The sequence below is a fragment of the Budorcas taxicolor genome, chromosome 5 (assembly GCF_023091745.1).
Source record: "Budorcas taxicolor isolate Tak-1 chromosome 5, Takin1.1, whole genome shotgun sequence".
NCBI lineage: Eukaryota > Metazoa > Chordata > Mammalia > Artiodactyla > Bovidae > Budorcas > Budorcas taxicolor.
Window position 1 is genome coordinate 69,780,774 of NC_068914.1, and position 25,241 is coordinate 69,806,014.

The following is a 25,241-nucleotide window of genomic DNA, read 5'->3' on the forward strand; positions in this document are numbered from 1 at the left end:
GATGAAGGGAAAGGACCAAGCGAGGGAGACAGAAAATAAGCCTTTGTGTACACTCACCAGGTAGACAGAGGAAAAAAAAAAGTCCACAAAAAAACCGGGTGAAGATGAACAAAAACCTTGGCATCGGCAGTTCTACTCCTCTGATTCTCAGCTAACAGGGGGGAACCCAGGAGTAACAAAGCCTACATCTCTTTACTAAGGGTCAGGGTTTCCAGTCCTCACTGAGGTTAAAGCCACACAGCCTAGTGGCTAAGTTCAACACTCCGGGAACGCTGCCCTTTCCTAGAATAACTGATTTCTTAATATGGGAATCTAAACTATTTTCATACGCAAAGGCAAAGTCGCTCAAATTTTAGAAAAGAATAAATAAATGCCCTCTTTACATTTCCCGTTTCTCCTGGAGCTAAGAGACCCCAACAAGGTCTTCCTTTAAAGGGAGGTCCCAAGAGACACATGATTTCCAAAGAGCCCCTCTAGGCACGAAGGGACGAGAAAATCCGGCAGCAAACACCGTCTGCTCCGCACTTGCTGCAGTCCCGGAGAAAGGCACAGGGAACACTACTAAGCTATCCCGGGGGAGAAAGCAGCTCCGAGCCCAAAACCTGCAGCGCTCGCTACAAACTTTCCAGCGGCAGCTTGAGCGCCGTCACTTACCGGCAGCAGAAGTCATGATTCCCCAGTGAAGCTCGCTTCCCAGCTCGCCCCCCCTTAATCCCCGCGCTCCTTACAGTCCATTGTTTCAAGAATTTGGGCAGAAGAGAAAAATCCTCGCAGAGCCCACATTCCGTCCTGAGGGACCGCGGCGCAACGTGAGCGCCGCACAAAGGAAGCTGCCGGCTCTGAGGACCCGGCGGCGCTCCCCGGCGCGAGCGCCGGTGACGGGCAGGCGGGCACGAGCACCGAGCAGCGGAGCTCCGGGCGGACGTCCACGCGCGCGCACGAGCAGTGCTCAACGCCGCTTCGCCAGTGCGCGGACTTCTCTAGCTCCAAAAAAAAAAAATCAGAGCTCCAGGCGCCCCCTGCTAGTTGCGGCCGTAAAAGGCGGACAAAAGCCCCAACCTCCTCCAATCAGAGGGCCCAAGTTTCATCCCGTTCCCGCCCCTCCCGCCCACATGCTCAAGCTCAGCTCCAATGAGCGGGCTTGAAAAGGGGGCGTGAGCTACAAGGCATGATGGGAATTGTAGTTTTCTGCACGCAAGGACTGGCAGGGGCAGACGCCTGGGTGCAGCCTGTTCTCCCGCCTTCATTTCCCATCGTGCTGAGGCGGGTGGCATGGCGGAGAAGGATGACACCGGATTTTGACGAAGAGGTGGTTTTTGAGGTAAGGGAAAAATGGCGGTGCGTGTGAGTTGCCTTTGTTTGAGAAGGACGAGGGAGAAGGCGAGAGGCCGATCGAGGGAGCGAGGGAGCGGGTGACGCTCCTGCCGTTCTTGGTCACCGAATTTCGTCGGTTTCCGGGCCTAGTGCTGGCCGCTGCCTGACAGGTGTAGCCCGAGGCGCCCTTGCCTCGCCCAGTCTCTGCCTCTGGCCCTCCCAGAATTCCCAGCCTGGCCGGTGGACGCGAGCCCTGCGTGTTCCTTCCCGGGTGATGGAGACGCCTTGGCGGGGTGTGGGGGTGGGGTAACTAACTGCTCCTGGTTGGGGCGGGGCGCAGTCGTGGATTTTGGATACTCACCCGTACGACTTAGCCTCCCCCTTTTTCGTCCTTGATTTTTTGGGGTCAGTATCAAGAAGTGCCCGAGGTCACCGTTCACTGTCGCGGCGTGGCTCTTCGAATGGAGGCAGCCGGTGCTAGTTTTCTAACGTGGTTTAAGATCTGTGTGTGGGACCTCCTGTGGGTGGTTAGGGCCGGGGCATCTCAGCATCTGATTCTTTTGTCCTTTGCTTGTTGCTCTAGGTGTAGCTATTTCTTCTGTTTCGAGGCTTTGGTGAGAGTGCTTTTGTGTGGGGACTATTTTAAGACGTTCTCTGCCATCTTGAATGAAAAAAAAAATTCTAGTGTTTCTATTGCCATTTATCTATCAGGCACAGGCGCCAACACACCTCTGTATGAGGCATGTGTATGAATGCTTTACCAAAGTCCATTCATCCAACTTGATTTTAAGAAATTTAAGAAAAGAAACAGCTCATTCTTTACGAAAAGAGAGCTAGACAATAAATCGTGCAGAATGTTATATGTTGAAATATATGCAAACTGTCATTGGAGGATTGGTTTGGAAACTGCCGTCTGTTCTCCGAGACGCTACACCCAGTAAATGGATATTGGAGGTGGGTCTTGAACTGTGAGTCTATTTAGAGAGGTGGAAGGGAGAAAATGCATTCTGAAGAACGAGAACAAAGTATGCCAAGCTTGGGAGGTGTGACGGTATCTGGCGCAGATATTTCTAGGACTTGAGTGTGAACTCTCACTATGTGAAGCGGTCTGATAGGGCTAGAATGGAGAAGCAGTGAAAGATAGGCTCTTTTACCAAAAGGAAGTGTCTTGATTTGAGGAGGTAAGTAGGGAATACAAGTGCCTGAGTTTCAGGTATGAGAGAAGACTGAATTGAATAATGGCTTGGACAGATACTGCTAAGGTAAAATTGAGGAAACAAGTTACACGATTGCATGTGGGACATGAGAGACAAAAATCTATGTTACTTAGATTGCTAGAGAAAAGGGACTGGGTGGATTTTTTTTTTTTTTTTACCCTGTTATGTGGTTAGATATCTGAATATAATAATAATGCATGCCCATTTCTACAGCATTTCTTTGTAGAAAACAAGCCACAAAATTAAAATCACTCGTTATCCTTTCACCCACAGATGGCCACTATTAAATTATAGTGTGTATTCTTGCCAACTTTTGCTATGCAAATGTATGTTTGATTTTTTTAACACGAAAAAGTATACCACATAGAATTGTATATGTATTTTTCACTGAATGTTTTCTTATCATTAATCTTTGAAAACAACATAATATCCAGTATGTACATGTATCAAAATCATTTTCCCATTCTTGGATAGTTATATTGTTTCAAAATGCCATTATAATCAACACTGGCATAAGTCCATTTTTAATTGCAGCTCTGATTTTTCCTTAGAATAATTTCTAGAAAGGAAACTAGTGGGTCAAAAGATACAAACATTTTTCAAGACTTTTACGTGGAAAGGTTATACTATTTCAAGTTTCTGTTAGGAATAAGAGTATTATTTTCACCAAATCTAGAAAATAATACTAGCAACCTTATTAATTTCTTTTAGTCTTTGCTAATTTGATAGGGAATAGAGCATTCTGCTGTTCTAATTTACATTTTTTGAATTTACTAGAAACATTTTTATTTCTTTCCTGAGCATTTCTTTTTGTATTTTTTCCCCCATTTTCCTGTTGGATTTAGATTCTCAAAAACTGATTTGCATACATTTTTCATAAGTTACTTAAACCTATTTTACTTGTAGAAATTTATTTATTTATTTTGTGGCAGAACCAGGGGGGCTTGTGGGATCTTAGTTCCCTGACCAGGGATCAAACCCTGCAGTGGAAGCATAGGATCTTAACCGCTGGACTTTTGGGAAGTCCCTAGAAATGTTTTTTGTTGTTTAATTTATTTGCTTTTTGTCATATACATTAATTTTTATTGCAGCATAATGTTCATAAGAAAAGTGCACAAATCATAAATGTGCAGACTGATCAATTTTCACATGTTGAATACACCCATGTAACCAGGACCTGTGTTAAACTGAACATCATCAGCACACCAGAAGCTCCCTCTTACTCTCTTCCAGTCACTTCTCTCCACCCCCAAAATAACCACTCTTCAGACTTATAATAATTAATTTAGATCCCTTTTGACGTTTTTTATAGTGTACACACTATGCAGTTCCATTTGTATATGCTCTTTTTTTTCTGACTTTGCTCTCTGATTTTGTCTGTTATATTCATCCATATGGTCATGTAAGGACTTTTTATTTCTCCATAGTATTGCATGTGAATGTATAACCAGTTTTTAATCTACTCTACTATTAATGGTCTTTGGGTGATTTCTAGTTGGAAACTACTATGAATAGTGCTAATGTGAACATTTCAGTATATATATCTTACTGAACATATTTCTCTTGGGTATATACTTAGAAGAGGAATTACTGAGTCATAGGAAATACATACGTTCACCTTGTGTGGATGTTGCCGAACATTATTCCAACTTGGTAGTACCAATTTGTACTCTTAACCAGCAGTGTAGGAGAGGTCTAGTTGCTCCCCTTAACCTCACTGACGCTGCTGCTGCTAACTGCTGCTAAGTCGCTTCAGTCATGTCCGACTCTGTGTGACCCCACAGATGGCAGCCCACCAGGCTGCCCCGTCCCTGGGATTCTCCAGGCAAGAACACTGGAGTGGGTTGCCATTTCCTTCTCCAATGCGTGAAAGTGAAAAGTGAAAGTGAAGTCGCTCAGTAAGTGTCTGACTGTTCGTGACCCCATGGACTGCAGCCCACGAGGCACCTCCGTCCATGGGATTTTCCAGGCAAGAGTACTGGAGTGGATTGCCATTGCCTTCTCCCTGACGCTTGTTAATTTCCGTCTTTTTACCATTCTAGTGTGTATACTGGTATCTCTTGGCTTTAATTTGCATTTCCCTGATAAGGAAAGGGAGAGGGGATTTTTTTATGTTTAAGGACCAGTTGTGTATTCACTTTGTGAAGCCAATTCAAATTTGCTGCATATTTTTATTTTGGGTTATCTCTTGATACCAATTTGAAGGATTTCTTTACATATACTGAATGTAAGTCCTTTGGTGGATATGTGTACCTCAACTGTCTCAGGTCTGTGGAACTCTCTTAATAGTGTCTTTCAATGAACAGAAGCTCTTAATTTTATTATAATCAAAGTAAATCTTTTTTCTTTTATAGTCAGTGCCTTTAAAGAAATATATGCCTGCTCTAAGGTCACAGAGCTTTATTTTAACCTTGTGCTTCTAGATCTGCCATCCATATGGAACTGATTTTTGTGTGATATCAAGTAAAGGTCAACATATGTTTTTTCCCCACATGGTTGTCTATTTAACCTGGCATTTTCTGAACAGACCATGTTTCTTTGATGAACTACAATGTTGCCCTGTCATAAATCAGGATACCTTGTATGTGTGGCTTTGTTTTTGGATGTTCCCTTTTCCACTTGTTAAATTGATCATTCTTGTGCCTATACCACATTATTGTAATTACTATAACTTTTATAATAGTTCTTAGTATTTGATAGAATAATACCCATCAGTTTTATTTTCCTTCAAGATTGCTTTGTCTATTCTTAGCCGTTTGTCTTTCTGAATGAATTTTAGAGTCAGCTTGTCATTTTCACTTTAGAAAAAGGAAACTGCAAAGATTGATTGAAATTGCTTTGAATCTCTGGATTAATTTGGGGAGAACTGACATCTTTACAGTATTGAATCTTCCAATCCACGAGCATTTTTATTGCTTGCCTTCTAAATGACTCAAGCAACTTCCCATCACTTTGTGCTCTAGGACAGATTTACAAACTGGGATAACAGGGGAGGACAAATAATTTTCCCTCTACCCTTTGAGTTCTTGGCTGAGACTCCTGTAATAACAGATAGATTAGAGAAAAAAAAAATGTTAACATTGTTATGAAGCGAAATTCATCTAGAGTAAAAAGATCTTACAGACTTTGTTCACCAATTTGTGTATTGGGCAGCATCCCATCTAGCAGACAGAAAGGAGTTCCCAAATCTATTAAAAAGAGAGAGAGAGAGACTTTTATAGGCAGAGGAAGTGGGTCAGGGAAGTTAGGCTAGTAAAGAGGAGATTGGTTGTATCAAGGTCACATTCTTTTAGGGGGTGGCAGGGGTCTGTCAGGCAGCTTACCTCACTGATGCTGATTGACTGGCTTAAGATTATATTTCTGTTACTGAACAAACAAGTTCCTATGCCCAACTTGGATTTACTAGTCCAAACACCAAAACATTGAAGTCTGGAGCAGAGAAAGATTTATTGCAGGGTCATGCAAGGAGAACGGGTGACTCCTGCCCCCAAAATCCTAACTCCTGGAAGGGTTTCACAAAGCATCTTTAAAGGCCAGATGAGGGGAGGAGCATCCCAAGGTGTGTGATCTGGTCACTCAGAATTCTCTGATTGATTGATTTTAAGCTAATAGGGCCATTAACATTATCAGTTCTTAGGTACCAGTAGGTCTGAGGGCTACAGGCTCATGATCATCAGGTAGTTAATTTCTTCTATTTGGTGGTGGTTTTTTAGCATCTAAAAAACTCAGGAAATATGCAGGATATACTTGCTGTTTCTGATAGGAGCTACAGCAGAGAATATTGGGAGAGGGGCTCTGTCCCAAGAAGGCCCCATAGGGTCCTCTTCGGTTACATTTCTGGAAGAGGCCAAAAATGTAAGCCTTGGTTTGGAAAGTGGATCTTAGCATAAGTGACTCCATTTGGGGCATGTTGTCTTGTTCTTAACAACATGCATACCCACATATATACATGGGAGATAGTGTTTAAAAAAAAAAACCAACAGAACTAGATGATAGTTAAAGCAGTAAAAACATATTTTATTCAGGACTACTGCAATAGGGGGAAGAGACCTCAGTATAGAACTGGATTCTATTGCAAATACATGAATAAGTGGAAATTTAATTACTAAGAGGAAATCTTGGATTTAGAGAGGTTTTGGCTAAACCAATATACCAGGATTCTTGCTGAATACAAGCCCGGGTGGTCTGTTCCTTTGTTACTGCAAGCCAAATGCTGAGAAACTGAAGCTTGCCGTAGAAGAGTTTACTCACAAAGCAGCCAAGGGAAAACAAGCAGAAAATCTACCCTCAAAGGTGGGATATTTATGGAGTAAAGAAGCAGGGTGGTCTTAGTTAAAAGGAAAGGTGATTGGAGGTACAGAAGTGAGGTAATCAGTGTTCTTTGCAGTCATATCTAGGTTACATGCTTCTTCCAAGGATCCATGTTAAAAGATGGAGGCACTTAGCATGATTCTGGAGGTGGAGGTTTTGGCCCTCTGATGTCAAAAGGACGTTGATCCAACACCTGCGTGGGCCCAGTCTTACAGCCTGTGATCTCAGCCAGTCTTAGCCAGCTCTGACTGAACAAAAGCTGACTCTTAAGTTCCTAAAAATCAGCTTAAGCCCCTGCCTCCAGTACTATAGCAAGCCATATATCAGAGGTATTTTCTGTAGGGTGCTTAAGGAATCTTGTGGTATATTACCTAGGCTCTATGAAGCTTGGGGTGCGTGCAGTTAAAGAGGGAAAAAAACTAAAGCAAGCTCACCAGTGAAGGCAATCTATAAGCAGAAGAGTTTTAACAAGCTGTTCCTTTATCTGTTCTTTAAGACAAGCTCAAGAATTTCTATTAGTCACCAGCTTCTGTTAACCCTGTGGGGCTTGATTTCACCTGGAGGGATGGTAGAAGATGAGGAACCCATGAGGAGGATTGAGGGTGATCTGTTGTGGAGGATGAGAGACTCTTGCTAAACTGACATAGCAGGGTTTTGTTAAAACCAGACTTTGCAGAGAAGTGTGTAGAATTTTCAGGAGCCTGACAAAGTTGGGTTAAGGAAAGAATCTTTGTCAGGGGAAGGTTGTAACACTCCAAGATGTCTTAGATGATTCAGGCTCATGTACTATCCACGTGGGGCCAAGGAAAGGATGTAGGCCTCTTGTGTGAGTGTGCTAAGTCTCTTCAGTCATATCTGACTCTGCGACCCCAAGTACTGTAGCCCACCAGGCTCCTCTGTCCATGGGATTCTCCAGGCAAGAATACTGGAGTGGGGTACCACGCCCTCTTCCAGGAGATCTTCCCAACCCAAGGACCGAACCCGTGTCTCTATGTCTCCTGCATTGGCAGGTGAGTTCTTTACCACTTGTGCCACCTGGGAAGCCCCATGTATACCTCTTAGGGGAAAGTAAATATTTACTTTGCAAAGATAAATGGGTCCTTAGAAGAGCAGGTGGGAGATACGGCAGAGTTTGGCTGGGTATATCCTTTCCTCTGATGAGTCAATCTTCCTGGTTGATGAAACTCCCAAGTAGGGGATTTATGAGAATTGAGTTTCTTTTGGAAGATGCCCCAGTGACATAATTTTGGGGTGGCATATTTTGCTACCTTTCAGGAAGGATCTATTCCTCGAGGCCATAGCTAAATTGACCCTTAAACTGTCTAGACCTTTGCTGAGGGTGCACAGAACAGATGTAGTTTAGTGGTTCCTTTTCTTTTATGGTTAATGCTCAGTTCCAGTTTTCTGTTTCAGGGGATATTTGATAGTCTTTTTTATTCTGAAAGGGAGTGTAATACAGTTGTCGAATAGAATCTTGAGTTGGACGACCTAGGAAATCTTATCTCCAAGACATATTAATTAATGTGACTTTGAGCACTTTACTCCTCTTTGTGTCGGTTTTCTCGATATTAAGTAGAAATAACAGTATCAATCTCATAGAGCAGTTGTGAGTCATTAAATGACTTAATGTAAATGAAGTACTTAGATGAGTACCTGGCACATTATAAGCATTCTGTAAACGTTAGCTTCCCTGATAGCTCAGTTGGTAAAGAATCCACCTGCAATGCAGGAGACCGCAGTTCGATTCCTGGGTCGGGAAGATCCTCTGGAGAAGGGATGGGCTACCCACTCCAGTATTCCTGGGCTTCCCTTGTGGCTCAGCTGGTAAAGAATCCTCCTGCAATGCAGGAGGCCTGGGTTCAATCCTTGGTGTTGGGAAGATCCCCTGGAGAAGGGAAAGGCTACCCACTCCAGTATTTTGGTCTGGAGAGTTCCATGGACTGTGTAGTCCATGGGGTCACAAAGAGTCAGACATGACTGAGTAACTTTCACTTTCAAACTTTAGCTACTATTAAATTTTTCCTGAAAAAAATTCATGTTGGTTTTCAGAATTACTGGTATTGTGTGTTTCTTGAGTTAAAGACTTGAATACTAAAAATTAATTTGTAAGGTTATAAATGTCCCTGGGTGCTGTCCTGGCTGTATTTCATGAGTTTTGAAATGTAGTTTGTCTCATGGTTTTGTAATTTCCTTTGTGATTCGTTCTTAAACCCCGGCTTAACACCTAGGTGTATGGGTAAGGGATTGATGGTAGTAGTGATGACTTTTCTCCATTCAGGTGGTGAGAATTCTATTTAGCTAATTCCATTTAGGCTCAGCCAATCTAGTTAATTCAGGCTGCTGTAACACTCAGATTGGGTAGCCTATAAACAACAAAAATTTACATCTCATAGTTCTAGAGGCTGGGGAATCCAAGATTAGGGTACCAGTGTGGTTGAGTAATGAGAACCCACTTCCTTGGTTCATAAATGACTGTCTTTTCCCCTGTAGGCAGCAGAAGGGGTGAGGGAACTCTCTGGGATCTCTCTTATAAGGGCACTAATTCTATTCTTGAGCCCTCTAACCACATGACTTAAGCACCTCTCAAAGGCCTCACCTCCAAATACTGTAACATTGGAGATTTAGGTTTCAACATTTGAATTTTGGGAGAACACAAACATTCAGACATAGCAAGAGGATAGAAGACAGAGCACTGGAGAGATACTATATTTCTAGTTCCCTCCTAGCAGGGCTGCCATTTGGTAGTGATTGTGTATTCCTGTAATTAAAGCCACAAGTCTTTTGGGGGACTTCTTTAACTTCATCTCTTTCGGGCTTCAGTGACACTGTTGCTTTCTTTTGACCTTTAAGCCCAAGGAAGTTAATAACTTACTGCTGTTGTCAGTCCCTGGATGCTTTACTGTCCCCTCTTAGCTGCCTCAGCCCTTCTTAAGGCTATGTAAATCACGGTCATTTCATTACTCTTTTCACTTACCCCTTTTGAGTGTGCCATCCACTTCTTGTAAAATCGTCCTGCAAGAAGATGTTCTTGGGTAACCTACTTTGTAGCCCTTGTTCCCTTCTCTAGGATTAACTCGTATCCATTGTCATCCACAGCCTTTGGTTTTGCCTTCTGAGAACTTAATTCCTTATGTTAGCACTCCTTAGCCTCATAGGAAATGGGTATTAAAGTATGCTTTACTTGGAGGCTGCATACCTTTAACAGCCTGATTCCTGATATGGGTTTAAGAGTTGCTGTAGAGGTTGAATAAATATGAGGTTTCAGGATTTTGGTTTCCCTACCAGTATCAGTTCAGTTCAGTTCAGTCGCTCAGTCATGTCCAACTCTTTGCAACCCATGAATCGCAGCACGCCAGGCCTCCCTGTCCATCACCAACTCCCGGAGTTCACTGAGACTCATGTCCATCGAGTCAGTGATGCCATCCAGCCATCTCATCCTCTGTCATCCCCTTCTCCTCCTGCCCCCAATCCCTCCCAGCATCAGAGTCTTTTCCAATGAGTCAACTCTTCCCATGAGGTAGCCAAAGTACTGGAGTTTCAGCTTTAGCATCATTCCTTCCAAAGAAATCCCAGGCTGATCTCCTTCAGAATGGACTGGTTGGATCTCCTTGCAGTCCAAGGGACTCTCAAGAGTCTTCTCCAACACCACACTTCAAAAGCATCAATTCTTCAGTGCTCAGCCTTCTTCACAGTCCAACTCTCACATCCATACATGACCACAGGAAAAACCCATAGCCTTGACTAGACGGACCTTAGTCGGCAAAGTAATGTCTCTGCTTTTGAATATGCTAACTAGGTTGGTCATAACTTTTCTTCCAAGGAGTAACCGTCTTTTAATTTCATGGCTGCAATCACCATCTGCAGTGATTTTGGAGCCCCAAAAAATAAAGTCTGACACTGTTTCCACTGTTTCCCCATCTATTTGCCATGAAGTGATGGGACCAGATGCCATGATCTTCATTTTCTGAATGTTGAGCTTTAAGCCAACTTTTTCACTCTCCTCTTTCACTTTCATCAAGAGGCTTTTTAGTTCCTCTTCACTTTCTGCCATAAGAGTGGTGTCATCTGCATATCTGAGGTTATTGATATTTCTCCTGGCAATCTTGAATCCAGCTTGTGTTTCTTGCAGCCCAGCGTTTCTCATGATGTACTCTGCATAGAAGTTAAATAAGCAGGGTGACACTATACAGCCTTGACGTACTCCTTTTCCTATTTGGAACCAGTCTGTTGTTCCATGTCCATTTCTAACTGTTGCTTCCTGACCTGCATACAGATTTCTCAAGACGCAGGTCAGGTGGTCTGTATAATTCCCTGAAATGTGGTAGAGTTTCAGTTTGTTAGCTTCTAGACAGTTTTATACACAAGCTGGTTTTAGAAAAGGCAGAGGAACCAGAGATCAAATTGCCAACATCCACTAGATCATGGAAAAAGCAAGAGAGTTCCTGAAAAACATCTATTTCTGCTTTATTGACTATGCCAAAGCCTTTGACTGTGTGGATCACAATAAACTGAGGAAAATTCAAGAGATGGGAATACCAGACCACCTGACCTGCCTCTTGAGAAATCTGTATGCAGGTCAGGAAGCGGCAGTTAAAACTGGACATGGAACAACAGACTGGTTCCAAATCGGGAAAGGAGTACATCAAGGCTTTATATTGTCACCCTGCTTATTTAACGTATATGCAGAGTACATCATGAGAAACGCTGGGCTGGAAGAAACACAAGCTGGAATCAAGATTGCCGGGAGAAATATCTATAACCTCAGATATGCAGATGATACCACCCTTATGGCAGAAAGTGAAGAGGAACTAAAAAGCCTCTTGATGAAAGTGAAAGAGGAGAGTGAAAAAGTTGGCTTAAAGCTCAACATTCAGAAAATGAAGATCATGGAATCTGGTCCCATCACTTCATGGCAAATAGATGGGCAAACAGTGGAAACAGTGTCAGACTTTATTTTTTTGGGCTCCAAAATCACTGCAGATGGAGACTGCAGCCATCAAATTAAAAGACGGTTACTCCTTGGAAGAAAAGTTATGACCAACCTAGACAGCATAATCAAAAGCAGAGACATTACTTTGCCGACTAAGGTCCGTCTAGTCAAGGCTATGGTTTTTCCTGTGGTCATGTATGGATGTGAGAGTTGGACTGTGAAGAAGGCTGAGCACTGGAGAATTGATGGATTTGAACTGTGGTGTTGGAGAAGACTCTTGAGAGTCCCTCGGACTGCAAAGAGATCCGACCAGTCCATTCTGAAGGAGATCAGCCTGGGATTTCTTTGGAAGGAATGATGCTGAAGCTGAAACTCCAGTACTTTGGCCACCTCATGCGAAGAGTTGACTCGTTGGAAAAGACTCTGATGCTGGGAGGGATTGGAGGCAGGAGGAGAAGGGGACGACAGAGGATGAGATGGCTGGATAGCATCACGGACTCGAAGGACATGAGTCTGAGTGAACTCCAGGAGTTGGTGATAGACAGGGAGGCCTGGCGTGCTGCGATTCATGGGGTCGCAAAGAGTCGGACACGACTGAGCAACTGAACTGAAATGAACCACAGAGAGCTCATTTGGGCCTAACTCTTAAATCTGAAATCTATAGAGTGTTTACTGGTTCTCTTTTGAATCTTTTCTCCTCATTCAACTTCATGGCATTATCTACAAGAGGCCTGGTTGAAAAGGTGTCACCTTTATTTAGATCCTAACAGCTGGGCTGGTTCTCACTAATAGCTTATGGTGAACAATGTCAGATTCCTGATCTCCAAAGAAGATTTGGCTGTGGGATCAGGGATCAGGCTTGATCACTGAAAGCTTTTGTGTGGCAGAAGTTTTATTACAATGAGAAAGGACAGAGAAAGCTTCTGACACAGACATCAGAAGGGTGGAGAGCACCCCCTCACTAGTCTTATCAAGGCCTTATATACTTTTACCAGGCCCATACTCACAACCTGTCTTAATATAACAAGATTAGTCAGAAGATTCTTGTTAAAGAGAAACATGTCCTTGAGCAAGATACATTGTTGTGATATAATTATTAGTACAGAGCTTAAGGAAAAACATACCCTTGAGCAAGATGGAGAAGCTCTATATAGTCAGCAAAAACAAGACCTGGAGCTGACTGGCTCAGATCATGAACTCCTTATTGCCAAAATCAGACTTAATATGAAGAAAGTGGGAAGTACCACTAGACCATTCAGGTATGACCTAAATCAAATCCCTAACTATTATACAGTAGAAGTGAGAAATAGATTTAAGAGACTAGATCTGAGAGACAGGGTGCCTGATGAACTATAGACGGAGGTTCGTGACATTGTACAGGAGACAGGGAGCAAGAAAAAGAAATGCAAAAAAGCAAAATGGTTGTCTGAGGAGGTCTTACAAATAGCTGTGGAAAGAAGAGAAGTGAAAGGCAAAGGAGAAAAGGAAAGATATACCCATTTAAATGCAGAGTTCCAAAGAATAGCAAGGAGAGATAAGAAAGCCTTCCTCAGTGATCAGTGCAAAGAAATAGAGGAAAACAATAGAATGGGAAAGACTAGAGATCTCTTCAAGAAAATTAGAGATCCCAAGGGAACATTTCATGCAAAGTTTGGCTCAATAAAGGACAGAAATGGTATGGACCCAACAGAAGCAGAAGATATTAAGAAGAGGTAGCAAGAATACACAAAAGAACTATACAAAAAAGATCTTCATAACCCAGATAATCACAATGGTGTGATCACTCACCTAGAGACAGACATCCTGGAGTGTGAAGTCAAGTGGGCCTTAGGAAGCATCACTACAAAGCTAGTGGAGGTGATGGAATTTCAGTGGAGCTATTTCAAATCCTAAAAGATGATGGTGTGAAAGTGTTGCACTCAATATGCCAGCAAATTTGGAAAACTCAGCAGTGGCCACAGGACTGGAAGAGGTCAGTTTTCATTCCAATCCCAAAGAAGTGCAATGCCAAAGAATGCTCAAACTATTGCACAATTGCACTCATCTCACACGCTAGTAAAGTAATGCTCAAAATTCTCCAAGCCAGCCTTCAACAATACGTGAACTGTGAACCTCCAGATGTTTAAGCTCATTTTCGAAAAGGCAAGGGAACCAGAGATCAAATTGCCAACATTCGTTGGATCATCGAAAAGGCAAGAGAGTTCCAGAAAAACATTTACTTCTGCTTTATTGACTACACCAAAGCCTTTGACTGTGTGGATCACAACAAACTATGGAAAATTCTTCAAGAGATGGGAATACCAGACCTCCTTACCTGCCTCCTGAGAAATCTGTATACAGGTCGGGAAGCAACAGTTAGAACTGGACATGGAACAACAGACTGGTTCCAAATTGGGAAAGGAGTACATCAAGGCTGCATATTGTCACCCTGCTTATTTAACGTATATGCAGAGTACATCATGAGAAACGCTGGGCTGGATTCCAGCAGAAGCTGGAATCAAGATTGCTGGGAGAAATATCAATAACCTCAGATATGCAAATGACACCACCCTTATGGCAGAAAGCAAAGAAGAACTAAAGAGCCTCTTGATGAAAGTGAAAGAGGAGAGTGAAAAAGTTGGCTTAAAGCTCAACATTCAGAAAACAAAGATCATGGCATCCGGTCCCATCACTTCATGGGAAATAGTTGGGGAAACAGCGTCAGATTTTATTTTTTGGGGCTCCAAAATCACTGCAGATGGTGACTGCAGCCATGAAATTAAAAGACGGTTACTCCTTGGAAGAAAAGTTATGGCCAACCTAGACAGCATATTCAAAAGCGGAGACATTACTTTGCCAACAAAGTTCCATCTAGTCAAGGTTATATTTTTTCCAGTAGTCATGTATAATGGTGAGAGTTAGACTATAAGGAAAGCTGAGTGCTGAAGAATTGATGCTTTTGAACTGTGGTGTTGGAGAAGACTCTTGAGAGTCCCTTGGACTGCAAGGAGATCAGTCCTGAATATTCACTGGAAGGGCTGATGTTGATGCTGAAACTCCAATACTTAGCTCACCTGATGTGAAGAGTTGATTCATTTGAAAAGAGCCTGATGCTGGGAAAGATTGAAGGCGTGAGGAGAAGGGGATCACAGAGCATGAGATGGTTGGGTGACATCACCAACTCAATGGGCATGAGTTTGGGTGGACTCTGGGAATTGGTCATGGACAGAGAGGCCTGGGGTGCTGCAGGCCATGGGGTCACAAAGAGACGGACACGACTGAGCGACTGAACTGAACTGATGTGCATCTAGAACCCTAGCTCAAGATAATTTGGAAAATACTACATTCAGCTCTTTCTTCTCTTTAATACAAGAGTTGCACTAGACACGAATGTAATTTAGAGGTCAGAAAAAACAGCCTACCACATCCATCATAGGACCTAACCTCTCTTCTAAGAAAATTTAATGGGTTTTTTAGTATGTCTGATGTAATACTATTATTTATAATGATTTTCAGAATCAAAAATCAGGCTTATTTATGTCTTAGTACTAACTCAAGGGAGTCATGTGCCCCATTAAAATTAAAATTTTGAATTTTAAATCAAGCACATATTTGGAAAGTATTCCAATCACGTCATTTTTCTGTTTCAAACATTTTCAGAATGACTTTGTTTAATACCAGTTTCCTTGGCTATTAGTCAGTTGCATTATGTTTTCTTGTAGTTTGGGTCTTTTGTATTCTCCCTCCAGAAGCCACCTTTGAGCCCTCCTAGACTGAACAATGATATAGAGGATGAATTAAGAAACGGAAGGAAGAGTGAAGTTTCCAGACCCAGTTCCTGGTCCTTACCCTAGAACCTGACTGTTTCCCTTTCATCAGGGCTAGATTCCATATATATGAATATCTTGAAAGTTAGTTCCTTTATCTTGGAGCCCGACTACCCCCTGGAGGCTGAAATGGGAAAGACCTCACCTCACACTTGGACCTCTGACTGAGTAGCAACAGGACAAAGTTTAGAAAATGATGGACTCCATATCTAACATGGGTATTAAGCAAAATAAATACTGAGGTACCAATATTGTCATTTTGGTCTGTTATTGGAATCTCTTAAGATGTTTTGAGAGTAAGAATTCTCTAGTCACCTTAGATGACTAGTCTGATTGCTCATTCATAGCTGTTGGATTTTTTTCATTAGAGATTAATTGCAGAAATTTTGAGTTGTTTATCCTATCTTGAATCCTTCTACTCCTAGAGGGAAGAGTATCTGAAAATAAAAATTTTTTGAAGGACTAATATTTTTACCTCTTTGCCTTATTTGTAGTGCAGCTAAGCCTTTTTTTTTTTTTTTTTTTGGTAACTTTCTTAGAGGGACAGCAGCATCCTCAAGGGACCTTTTTACTCTGTAAACTCTGTACATGATAACCTTTTTTTGTTGTTGAACTCCTTCTGGTATTTGTTGAAATTCATTCTTTTTTCCTTTGTTCATGACTGGGGAACCTAACTGCTCAGAACTGGGAAAGCCCCTGTTGTCTTGATGTCTCTCCCTCCTTCATCAGTAAATAATTAAATGTTAACCCTTTGTTGGCAACGTGTTCAGGTTTAGCTTTCTCTGACCCCCAGCACTAAGGCAGTCAAATGAATGTGAGATGGCACTTACACAATCTCCCATGTCTATAAGAAAGGTACAAAAAAATCCTCTCTTGCTTGAGAGAGATTCTCATTTTGTTATATTTTAAAGGTTATTATACATCTCTGAAGAACAGTAAGACATTTTTTATAAGTAACATTTGTAGGTTCTTTCCTATGTGCTTTATTGATTTCACTAATGAAAGGAACTTTTTTCTGTGTATGTTAATAGTATTTGCTGTTTTGATAATTGAGCTTTCTCTCTGAAAAAATTATACTTACAAAATTTTAGGTATTATGGTATCATATTATTATTCCTTAAAATGCATTTTCAGTTACCTGTAGTACATAAAGCTTTACAATTGTATTATATAGTTTACTTCTGACTAGTAGCTGAGATCAGAAGCATGACAAAATTCATGTTTTTATCATTTATGTATAGTAGAACGGATATTGATTAATGGAGTTATTAAATCAGAACCCTATTGACATATAAGATTGACCATTAAGACCAGAGCTAGTTTATTACCATATATATAAGAATAAATTTATTTAACATGGATTGTAAAATTTTTTCTTGAGGGACAAGTCTTCGCTTTTTTCTGTCTGTGTCATATTGTTTCTACTGTTTTGGCTTCATCACATATCCTCAGAGCTCCAATATAGATGCTAACATTAAAAAAAATATGTTGACAGTGCAAAAGATAGTAGGTCTCTGTTTATTGCATTTATTAAAATGCAAGTTCCTTTGTCTGATATACAATCCTTAAGTTACTTTTACTGGTTATCTTGGTAGCGTATGTAGTTATAGTAACGACTTTCATGCTTTGAAAACATTGTGGAAGGGGACTAATCTAATAGTCAAGAGATTAACATGAATTAGCAATGATATCTTAAATGAATCACTTAATTTCTCTAAAGCTTACTTGCCATCTGTTATAGAGGAGTTATACCAGATCATCCTTGAGTATTAAATTTTTCTTGAATCTGGTAGGTTGGTTGAGTTAATGAGAGTAAGCCCCTGAAGGCTTCCGTTAATTAGAAAATACAGGAAGAGATTCTGCTCATTTCCAGTCTGTTTTTAGATCAATAACGGTGGCTCAATTTTCATTTTCCTGATTCCACTCCAGGTGTTTTCTGAGTTCCCAGAAGCAAATCATGCTTAAGGATTTAGGAGAAAAGGCCGAAGCTCAATGTACTCCACAGGGGTATAGTATTAGTGTACTGACTTCATTGCCTCTGGCTTTTTAGAATATTGCTTACATGCTTATTACTGTTATTCCCACTGCAGAAGATCAAAATGCCCATTTGTCTTTATCTGAAATATTTAATGATTTAATTTTTAATCCACATTGTAATTTATTTTGCTGACAGAATCTGGCCAACTGTATCCTGTTTGGGGATTTTTGCTGATAAATCCACAGTCATTAACCTCATATCTCTTTAACACCTTTATTAAAGTAGATTTTCTATTTTAGTATATATTTTGCCATGTTCTTTTCATTTTACTTTTCCTTTCAAAATCTCCTTGATGGTAGAGTATAATGAATTATTTGAGAGAAAGATGTCGCCTCTGTCCCTTAACAGAATCACAAATTCTGCCTCCACATTTACTATTATTTAGAATAAGAAAAAAGAAAATAAGGTTAGATGGGATCTAATAGGGCTTCCCAAACCTCACTTTGATGTTTGTTGTACGCTCTTCTCACACCCAACATTTTGCCAATGTATTCAACATGGCTCCAATTTTTTTTTTCAAAAGCAGTTGAAAATGATAGTTTTCCTTTCTCACATAGCTTCTGCTCTATATTCATTAAGTGCCCAGTATATGCCAGTTGATGAGCAAGATACTGAGTAACATTAAGAGTAGCATCAGAACTACAGAGGGGTCAATCAGGATCACTGTCTTCCCTTTCCTTAGTTGAGACCAAGTCGCTGCTGCTCTTTGCTTTAATCAGTTGAGCCTGTAAGCTGTGTGAGTGCTCTCCCTTCGCATCTCTTCATCTTTCTTTTGATGGATACGTTTTGTTTTGGATTAGATACTGTTGCACTTAAGTAGTTTGTACTGTTATACAGGAAAAAATGTAAAGTTAATCTCTCTAAAGCTTTTTGTTGTTTATAACATTTCATGAAAAATTAACTGGATAGGATGAATTTCTGCTGGAAAACAGAAGCCTGCAACCAGGAGAATTTATGAATAGATGTCTTATTTGCTGCTGGTTAAAAAAAAAACAACATAAATATTAAGTAATAATCTCTAATGGCATTTTTTAAACACCACCGTCCTTATTACTGCTTCTGCAGTTACAGAGTAATATTGAGTGGCACTGAAGAAATTGTGTTCAGGTTTTTTCAAAGAGCTGCTTCTGATAGCAAAATGCTTAGTAATGATGAGGACACGCCCTCCAGTTCAGTGGCCATTTTGTACTGTAGTTCTGGAGAAACAAGTGGGAACCATCAAAGAAAGAAGTGTACGGATCAAAAGAATATGGTCAAGAGGCAATAAATTTTTCCTCTGGCTCAATTGGAGGATTTAGAACTATGCTGTCTGTGAGTAGTTTAATTAGTTGGACCCTAATTAAACCCATTTATGAACCTTTTAAGCTTAATCTTTTTTAATTCTATGATTAGATTTTTGCTTTGTTGATAATGAAGAACAATTAACACATGAATTTGGGACTTTTGGAATAGTAATTTAGAAGTTATGCTGAAATGTGTATACTCCAAAAAGTATTTCTTGTTATTTTATAGTATCTTTAATTTTGCAAAATACTTTTTCTATATTATTATTCAAGGTTTAAGGTGGGGGCAATAAATAGTTATTTTTAAATTATGCTTTATGATTGTGTGCTGATTAGAGATAAATGAAAGGTCTATAGAAATTCCATGTATTAGCAATATAGTTAATAGTAGTGGGAAAATGTATTTTCCTTTGTAGGGTTTATTAATTGTGACTGTTTTAGGTGTTGATATACCAAAAGTTTCTTCATTAAAAATAGAGAAAATAATTACCTTGTGTAATTTGGTAATGACAGTCTTCCTCGTCAGCTTATTTTGTGGAGTTCTTCAGTTAACTGTGAAAAAATAAGAAAATCGAAGCAATTGACAACAGTTCATCCTTTTCAATCGCATTCTTCAAAAACAATGCTGTTCTGTATGTGATAATCACTTTTAGACCTACAACTTTAAACTACATTCAAAAATAAAAGATTTTTAAAACATTTATAGTGGTTAATAAATTGTTTCAAGGCAAATATTCTCCATCAAATTCTTCTAATTACAGATATCTTTCTCCTTAAAGATTTTGTTTTGAATAAAAGATCTTTTAGAGGTTCTGTTGGTATGGTAGAAACGTTTAAAACTATGTAACTTAAATAAATGTTTAAAAATATGTAACTTAAATAAATACAGTACTTTTCTTAGACTTTTAAAGAAAAGTTACCTGCAAGTAATTTGATAAATTCTGTTAACAAGGGGATGGAATTGGAAGGCTTCTGAGAACAGATTTGTACAGGTGTAAAGTCTTCATTAACAGTTACTTCTGCCTCACACAGTTTCAGGTTTCTGTGCCAGTGCTTCCTACTACTTTCTGTTGGTAGTTAACTATTTTCCTATTGCTTTTTGTGTTTAATAAAAACTTGCAGAGATCATATAGCATCTAACATTTGGCAGTACTTAGCATTTTGCTTTGATATGGTATGATGCTTTAAATAAAAGAAGTGTGTAACAGTCAGGTAGACCATTAATTTTTATATAGAAACGTGCTCAGGATCATTCCATTCATTTGCTAAATTAAGAATTCAGCCTCTCATATTGGGCACCTTTTCCCACACAAATAACACATAAATATATTTTCATTGTAATAATACTGTACTCTTGCAAACGACTTCGAAGTCTGGCTAAAACAGACTTTGTAGCCAGCTTCTAGGCTTGTGTAATCTGAGGCAAATTCATGTGAATTATGGCTCATCTGAAAAAGAAATGATGGGTGATAAATGTAGATATTACTGGGAGACTTATGCTGATCTATTTTGAGTTTTCTAACTTAATCTGTTAAATAATTTAAAAATCACAAGTTCAGCTTCTGGTTAAAAAAATACACAAGCTGTACAAAATACTATATAAAACAAAGTTAATGAACTTCTTTACTTATTTGCAATGCAGTGGAGTAAATAACAGCTTTGACCCTGTCAGGCTGCCTTATATTCATATCCTGACTCTTAGCATTTACTGTCTCTGTGACTGTGGCCAACCAAGTTACTTGGTCTCTGTGCCTTAGTTTCCTCTTCGCTTAAATGTGTTCTGCCATAAAAGGTAAAGATGAGAACTGTTGTATAAAAAATGCTCAGAACAATGCCTGGCAGTGTGATTACTCGGTAAATGTTTGGTGCTGCTTTGTTTGGGGAGGAATTAGTAGGGAGGGCATCAACAAACAGATGAGCATCTACATTGATCATCATCTTGTGAGAAATAAGTGCATCTGGTAGCACCAAACAGAATTAGCAGCTTCCACTGACATTTCCAAACCGGAAGCAAATGCTGTTGTAACCTGCAAAATGGGCAGGGGGAGCGGGTCAAGGACCATTTTGAGATATCCACTGCCTGTGGGCCCTGTAGCCTCTGGAAAACTGCAGCACTGGAATGAGTGAAAAGGAGAATGAAAGAGCCGGTAGGTCATAAGAACAGTAGTTCTGTGAAGATCTGGAAGAGCTGCCATTTTCAAAATATATTCACAGGGGAAAAAAAGCCGCTTTGAGAGACTAGTTCTGTGAAACTTAATGCTAGCAGTGAAAAGGAATAACTTGAGATGAGGACAGCCTGAAGAAAAGGGGAAAATATATAACTGAGTTAAAAATAGTACCGTGCAGGGCCTGCATTTTAAACCTTACAGAATATGAAATCTGACATATAAATTTATTAGTCATTGTTTTACATTCTGTTTTTTGATGCATTTAACAACTTGGAGCCTTGCTGACCCTGCAGGGATTGCTTCTCCTTCCAGGTTACGAAAAAACTGCTCACCTGGCTACTGTCTGTCTGCCTAGTCACCCTGGGGTCACTACCAGGCCATACTCGGGACAGACCCTGTGCTCTAGAGCCTGCTGAAATCATCCATTTCGCCAGTGTGAAGCCTGCTTACTTTGCTGCCTTCCTTCCCACAGAAACCACAGTGAAGTCTCTCTCCCGTAATTCCCTCCTCTCCCTTCTGACTGACCCTGGTGCCGCCCATGTCCCCTCTGCTCCCCTGTGGCACAGGCTGCTCCCATCTCGAGACCTGTGAATATAACAAACTGTCTTTGCAATGGCGTTGTCTCTTGATCTGTGGGCCTCACCATACCTGTATAAACTTTTGTGAGAGAAGCCTTAGTTGTTCCTTTTAGATCTCCTTTTTCCTCGGGCAGTTTTGTGTTATGGTTAAGGATGTAGGCTTTGGACTCACCCCAGCTAGCTTCCATTCTGCTGGGTGATCTTAGATAAGTTATTTAACCTCTATATATCCCAGTTTCCTTCTAAAATGGGAGTGGTAGTAATAATACCTCTTTAGAAGTTTATTGTTAGGAGTAAATTAGGTATGGTAAAACATGCTTCACCTATGCTTCATGTATGTTCAACTCAACAAATCTTAACAGTTTTTACTGTTACTCTTACTATTTTCCAGCTTTGACTTTACTCTTTTCTAAAATATTGATCTCTCTTAGGACCCTCTTGTCTTCTCACACTGTGTGTTATCTCAGGCTGATCTCATTTACGCCATCTGTTTTTCACACCTGTATGACATTGTATGGGCTTGCCAGCATACCTAATTCACTAAAAACTCAAATCTACACATTCAGATTAGGCCACTCTCCTGATCTCCAAATATCTTAGGTCCAAGTTACTTATATTTGAATGTCTCACAGGTGCCTCTAACTCATTGCCTCTCTCTTCAGACTTGTTCCTCTGTTGCTATTTTATTTTTGGTAAATAGCACCTCCTAATTGTTCAAACCAAAAATCTCAGAGTCATCTTAGCCATCTCCGTTGCCAGCCACTTTCAATCATAAATGGATACCAAATTTAGGAGGAAGAATTCACAAGCTAAAGAATGTTTGTTACATTTTGGGAGAGGATGTAGGGAGGGGTAGGATCAGGGGCAGGGGAAAAAAAGTTTTTATTGCATTTTATATCTTTTGATATTGTTTTAATTTTTAATTTAAAAACTGAAAAAAAAAGTCCATGACATGGAGCATTTGAACTTAGTTTCCTTTTATAGGTAAAGCAAAGTTAACTTTTTCTTGAATATTCTCAGAGAGAAGTTAATGGTGAAAATTACTATAACTCTAGTTAGTATAGTAGGTGCTGTATAAATATTTGGTTAGTGGTAGATAAGCAAATGACGATTGCTGTTTAAGTTTCCCTCTTGCTAAATCTTCCTGGCAGAATGCTGTAAGCACTCAGTCATCCGCATCTAGAAGACAAAGCAAATAGTTGATGAGGAACCAGAATCAGAATTCGGCCAGTAGTTGTTGTAGACTAGAGATTGCTTTTCTAAAAGGGTAACTGAGCTCTCCTGGGAAAGAGGCGAGTATCCAGAAGGTGCATCAGGACCAGTTTGGAAAGAGCATCGTAGCATCCTGCTGGCATCTTCCAGCCTGATGCAGGTGCGTGCTGGTGGCCCTGTAGCATTGACAGAGGTGTGCCAATAACCAAAGGAAGCCACTTCTTAGTAAGATGCCATCTGTGGAAGAAAGTGAGTTTACTTAGATATCCAAATTTCCTAGTTGCATATGTGGCCTCATTAGTCAGATATATTTTTTCTTTTCTTATGTTGAGACCCCAACAGAAATTTTTTAATAAGGAAATTATTTTATTGGAAAATTAAAGTTCAGGTAGATGAATAAGAAGTTCATTTAGAAATAGTCTCCAAATGTACCCAAGTGCTGTGATGATTTTGCTTTTGCACGGTATTAGTGACTGGTTGAAATTTTAATGTGTTAACTCTGCTGCAGTTATTTCGAAGGTAACTCATTTCACTATTACAGAGCCTGTTGGGTTTTTGGATGGCAAGTCATGGAAAAGTAATTTTCCATTTTGGCTTTGGAATCTATCATGCTCCCAAAGTAAAAGGTAAATAATGAAAGCAGCTACTGGGCTATATATTTGGGGGGAATTTTTTCAAACTGTGATTCCTTATACTGTAAAACAGGGTTTCTCAGCCTCAGCACTGTTGACAGTTTGGGCTAGATAACTTGTAGGGGTCGTCCTGTGCGTTGTCAGATGTTGAGTATAGCCTTGATCTCTCTCCATTAGATGCCAGTAAAGCTCATCCCCTCAGTTATAACAACCAGAATTAACTTCAGTTCAGTTCAGTTGCTCAGTCGTGTCCAATTCTTTGCGACCCCATGAATTGCAGCACGCCAGGTCTCCCTGTCCATCACCATCTCCCGGAGTTCACTCAGACTCATGTCCATCGAGTCAGGGATGCCATCCAGCTATCTCATCCTCTGTCGTCCGCTTCTTCTCCTGCCTCCAATCCCTCCCAGCATCAGAGTCTCTTCCAGTGAGGCAACTCTTCGCATGAGGTGGCCAAAGTACTGGAGTTTCAGCTTTAGCATCATTCCCTCCAAAGAAATCCCAGGACTGATCTCCTTCAGAATGGGCTGGTTGGATCTCTTTGCAGTCCAAGGGACTCTCAAGAGTCTTCTCCAACACCACACTTCAAAAGCATCAATTCTTCAGCACTCAGCCTTCTTCACAGTCCAACTCTCACATCCATACATGACCACAGGAAAAACCATAGCCTTGACTAGACGGACCTTAGTCGGCAAAGTAATGTCTCTGCTTTTGAATATACTGTCTAGGTTGGTCATAACTTTTCTTCCAAGGAGTAACCGTCTTTTAATTTCATGGCTGCAGTCACCATCTGCAGTTATTTTGGAGCCCAAAAAAATAAAGTCTGACACTGTTTCCACTGTTTCCCCATCTATTTGCCATGAAGTGATGGGACCGGATGCCATGATCTTTGTTTTCTGAATGTTGAGCTTTAAGCCAACTTTTTCACTCTCCTCTTTCACTTTCATCAAGAGGCTTTTTAGTTCCTCTTCACTTTCTGCCATAAGAGTGGTGTCATCTGCATATCTGAGGTTATTGATATTTTTCCTGGCAATCTTGAATCCAGCTTGTGTTTCTTCCAGCCCAGCGTTTCTCATGATGTACTCTGCATAGAAGTTAAATAAGCAGGGTGACAATATACAGCCTTGACGTACTCCTTTTCCTATTTGGAACCAGTCTGTTGTTCCATGTCCAATTCTAGCTGTTGCTTCCTGACCTGCATGCAGATTTCTCAAGAGGCAGGTCAACGGTCTGTCAGTCCCATCTCTTTCAGAATTTTCCACAGTTTATTGTGATCCACACAGTCAGTGGCTTTGGCATAGTCAGGAAAGCAGAAGTAGATGTTTTTCTGGAATTCTCTTGCTTTTTTGATGATCCAAAGGATGTTGGCAATTATATCTCTGGTTCCTCTGCCTTTTCTAAATCCAACTTCAACATCTGGAAGTTCATGTTTCACGTGCTGTTGAAGCCTGACTTGGAGAATTTTGAGCATTATTTTGCTAGCATGTGAGATGTGTGCAATTGTGTGGTAGTTTGAACATTCTTTGGCATTGCCTTTCTTTGGGATTGGAATGAAAACTGACCTTTTCCAGTCCTGTGGCCACTGATGAGTTTTCCAAATTCGCTGGCATATTGAGTGCAGCACTTTCACAGCATCATCTTTAAGTATTTGAAATAGCTCAGCTGGAATTCCATCACCTCAACTAGCTTTGTTCGTAGTGATGCTTTCTAAGGCCCACTTGACTTCACATTCCAGGATGTCTGGCTCTAGAT

The 25,241-nt window shown here is 40.5% G+C and overlaps 2 protein-coding genes across 3 annotated transcripts in view; one reads left to right on the forward strand and one right to left on the reverse strand.

Moving 5' to 3' along the window:
• Positions 1–670, reverse strand: part of FGD6 (FYVE, RhoGEF and PH domain containing 6) — a 103,512-nt gene extending 102,842 nt beyond the window's left edge. Inside the window, exon 1 of the mRNA XM_052640900.1 lies at positions 655–670. Within this exon, the coding sequence (XP_052496860.1) occupies positions 655–670 (16 nt within the window). The remainder of the gene's footprint in view (positions 1–654) is intronic.
• Positions 671–1,168: 498 nt separating this feature from the next.
• VEZT (vezatin, adherens junctions transmembrane protein) overlaps positions 1,169–25,241 on the forward strand; it is a 77,286-nt gene continuing 53,213 nt past the window's right edge. The window contains exon 1 of one of the 2 annotated variants that reach the window (XM_052639397.1): positions 1,169–1,321. In XM_052639397.1, coding sequence (XP_052495357.1) covers positions 1,169–1,321 — 153 coding nt within the window. The remainder of the gene's footprint in view (positions 1,322–25,241) is intronic. The other variant, XM_052639398.1, reaches the window with a different exon arrangement.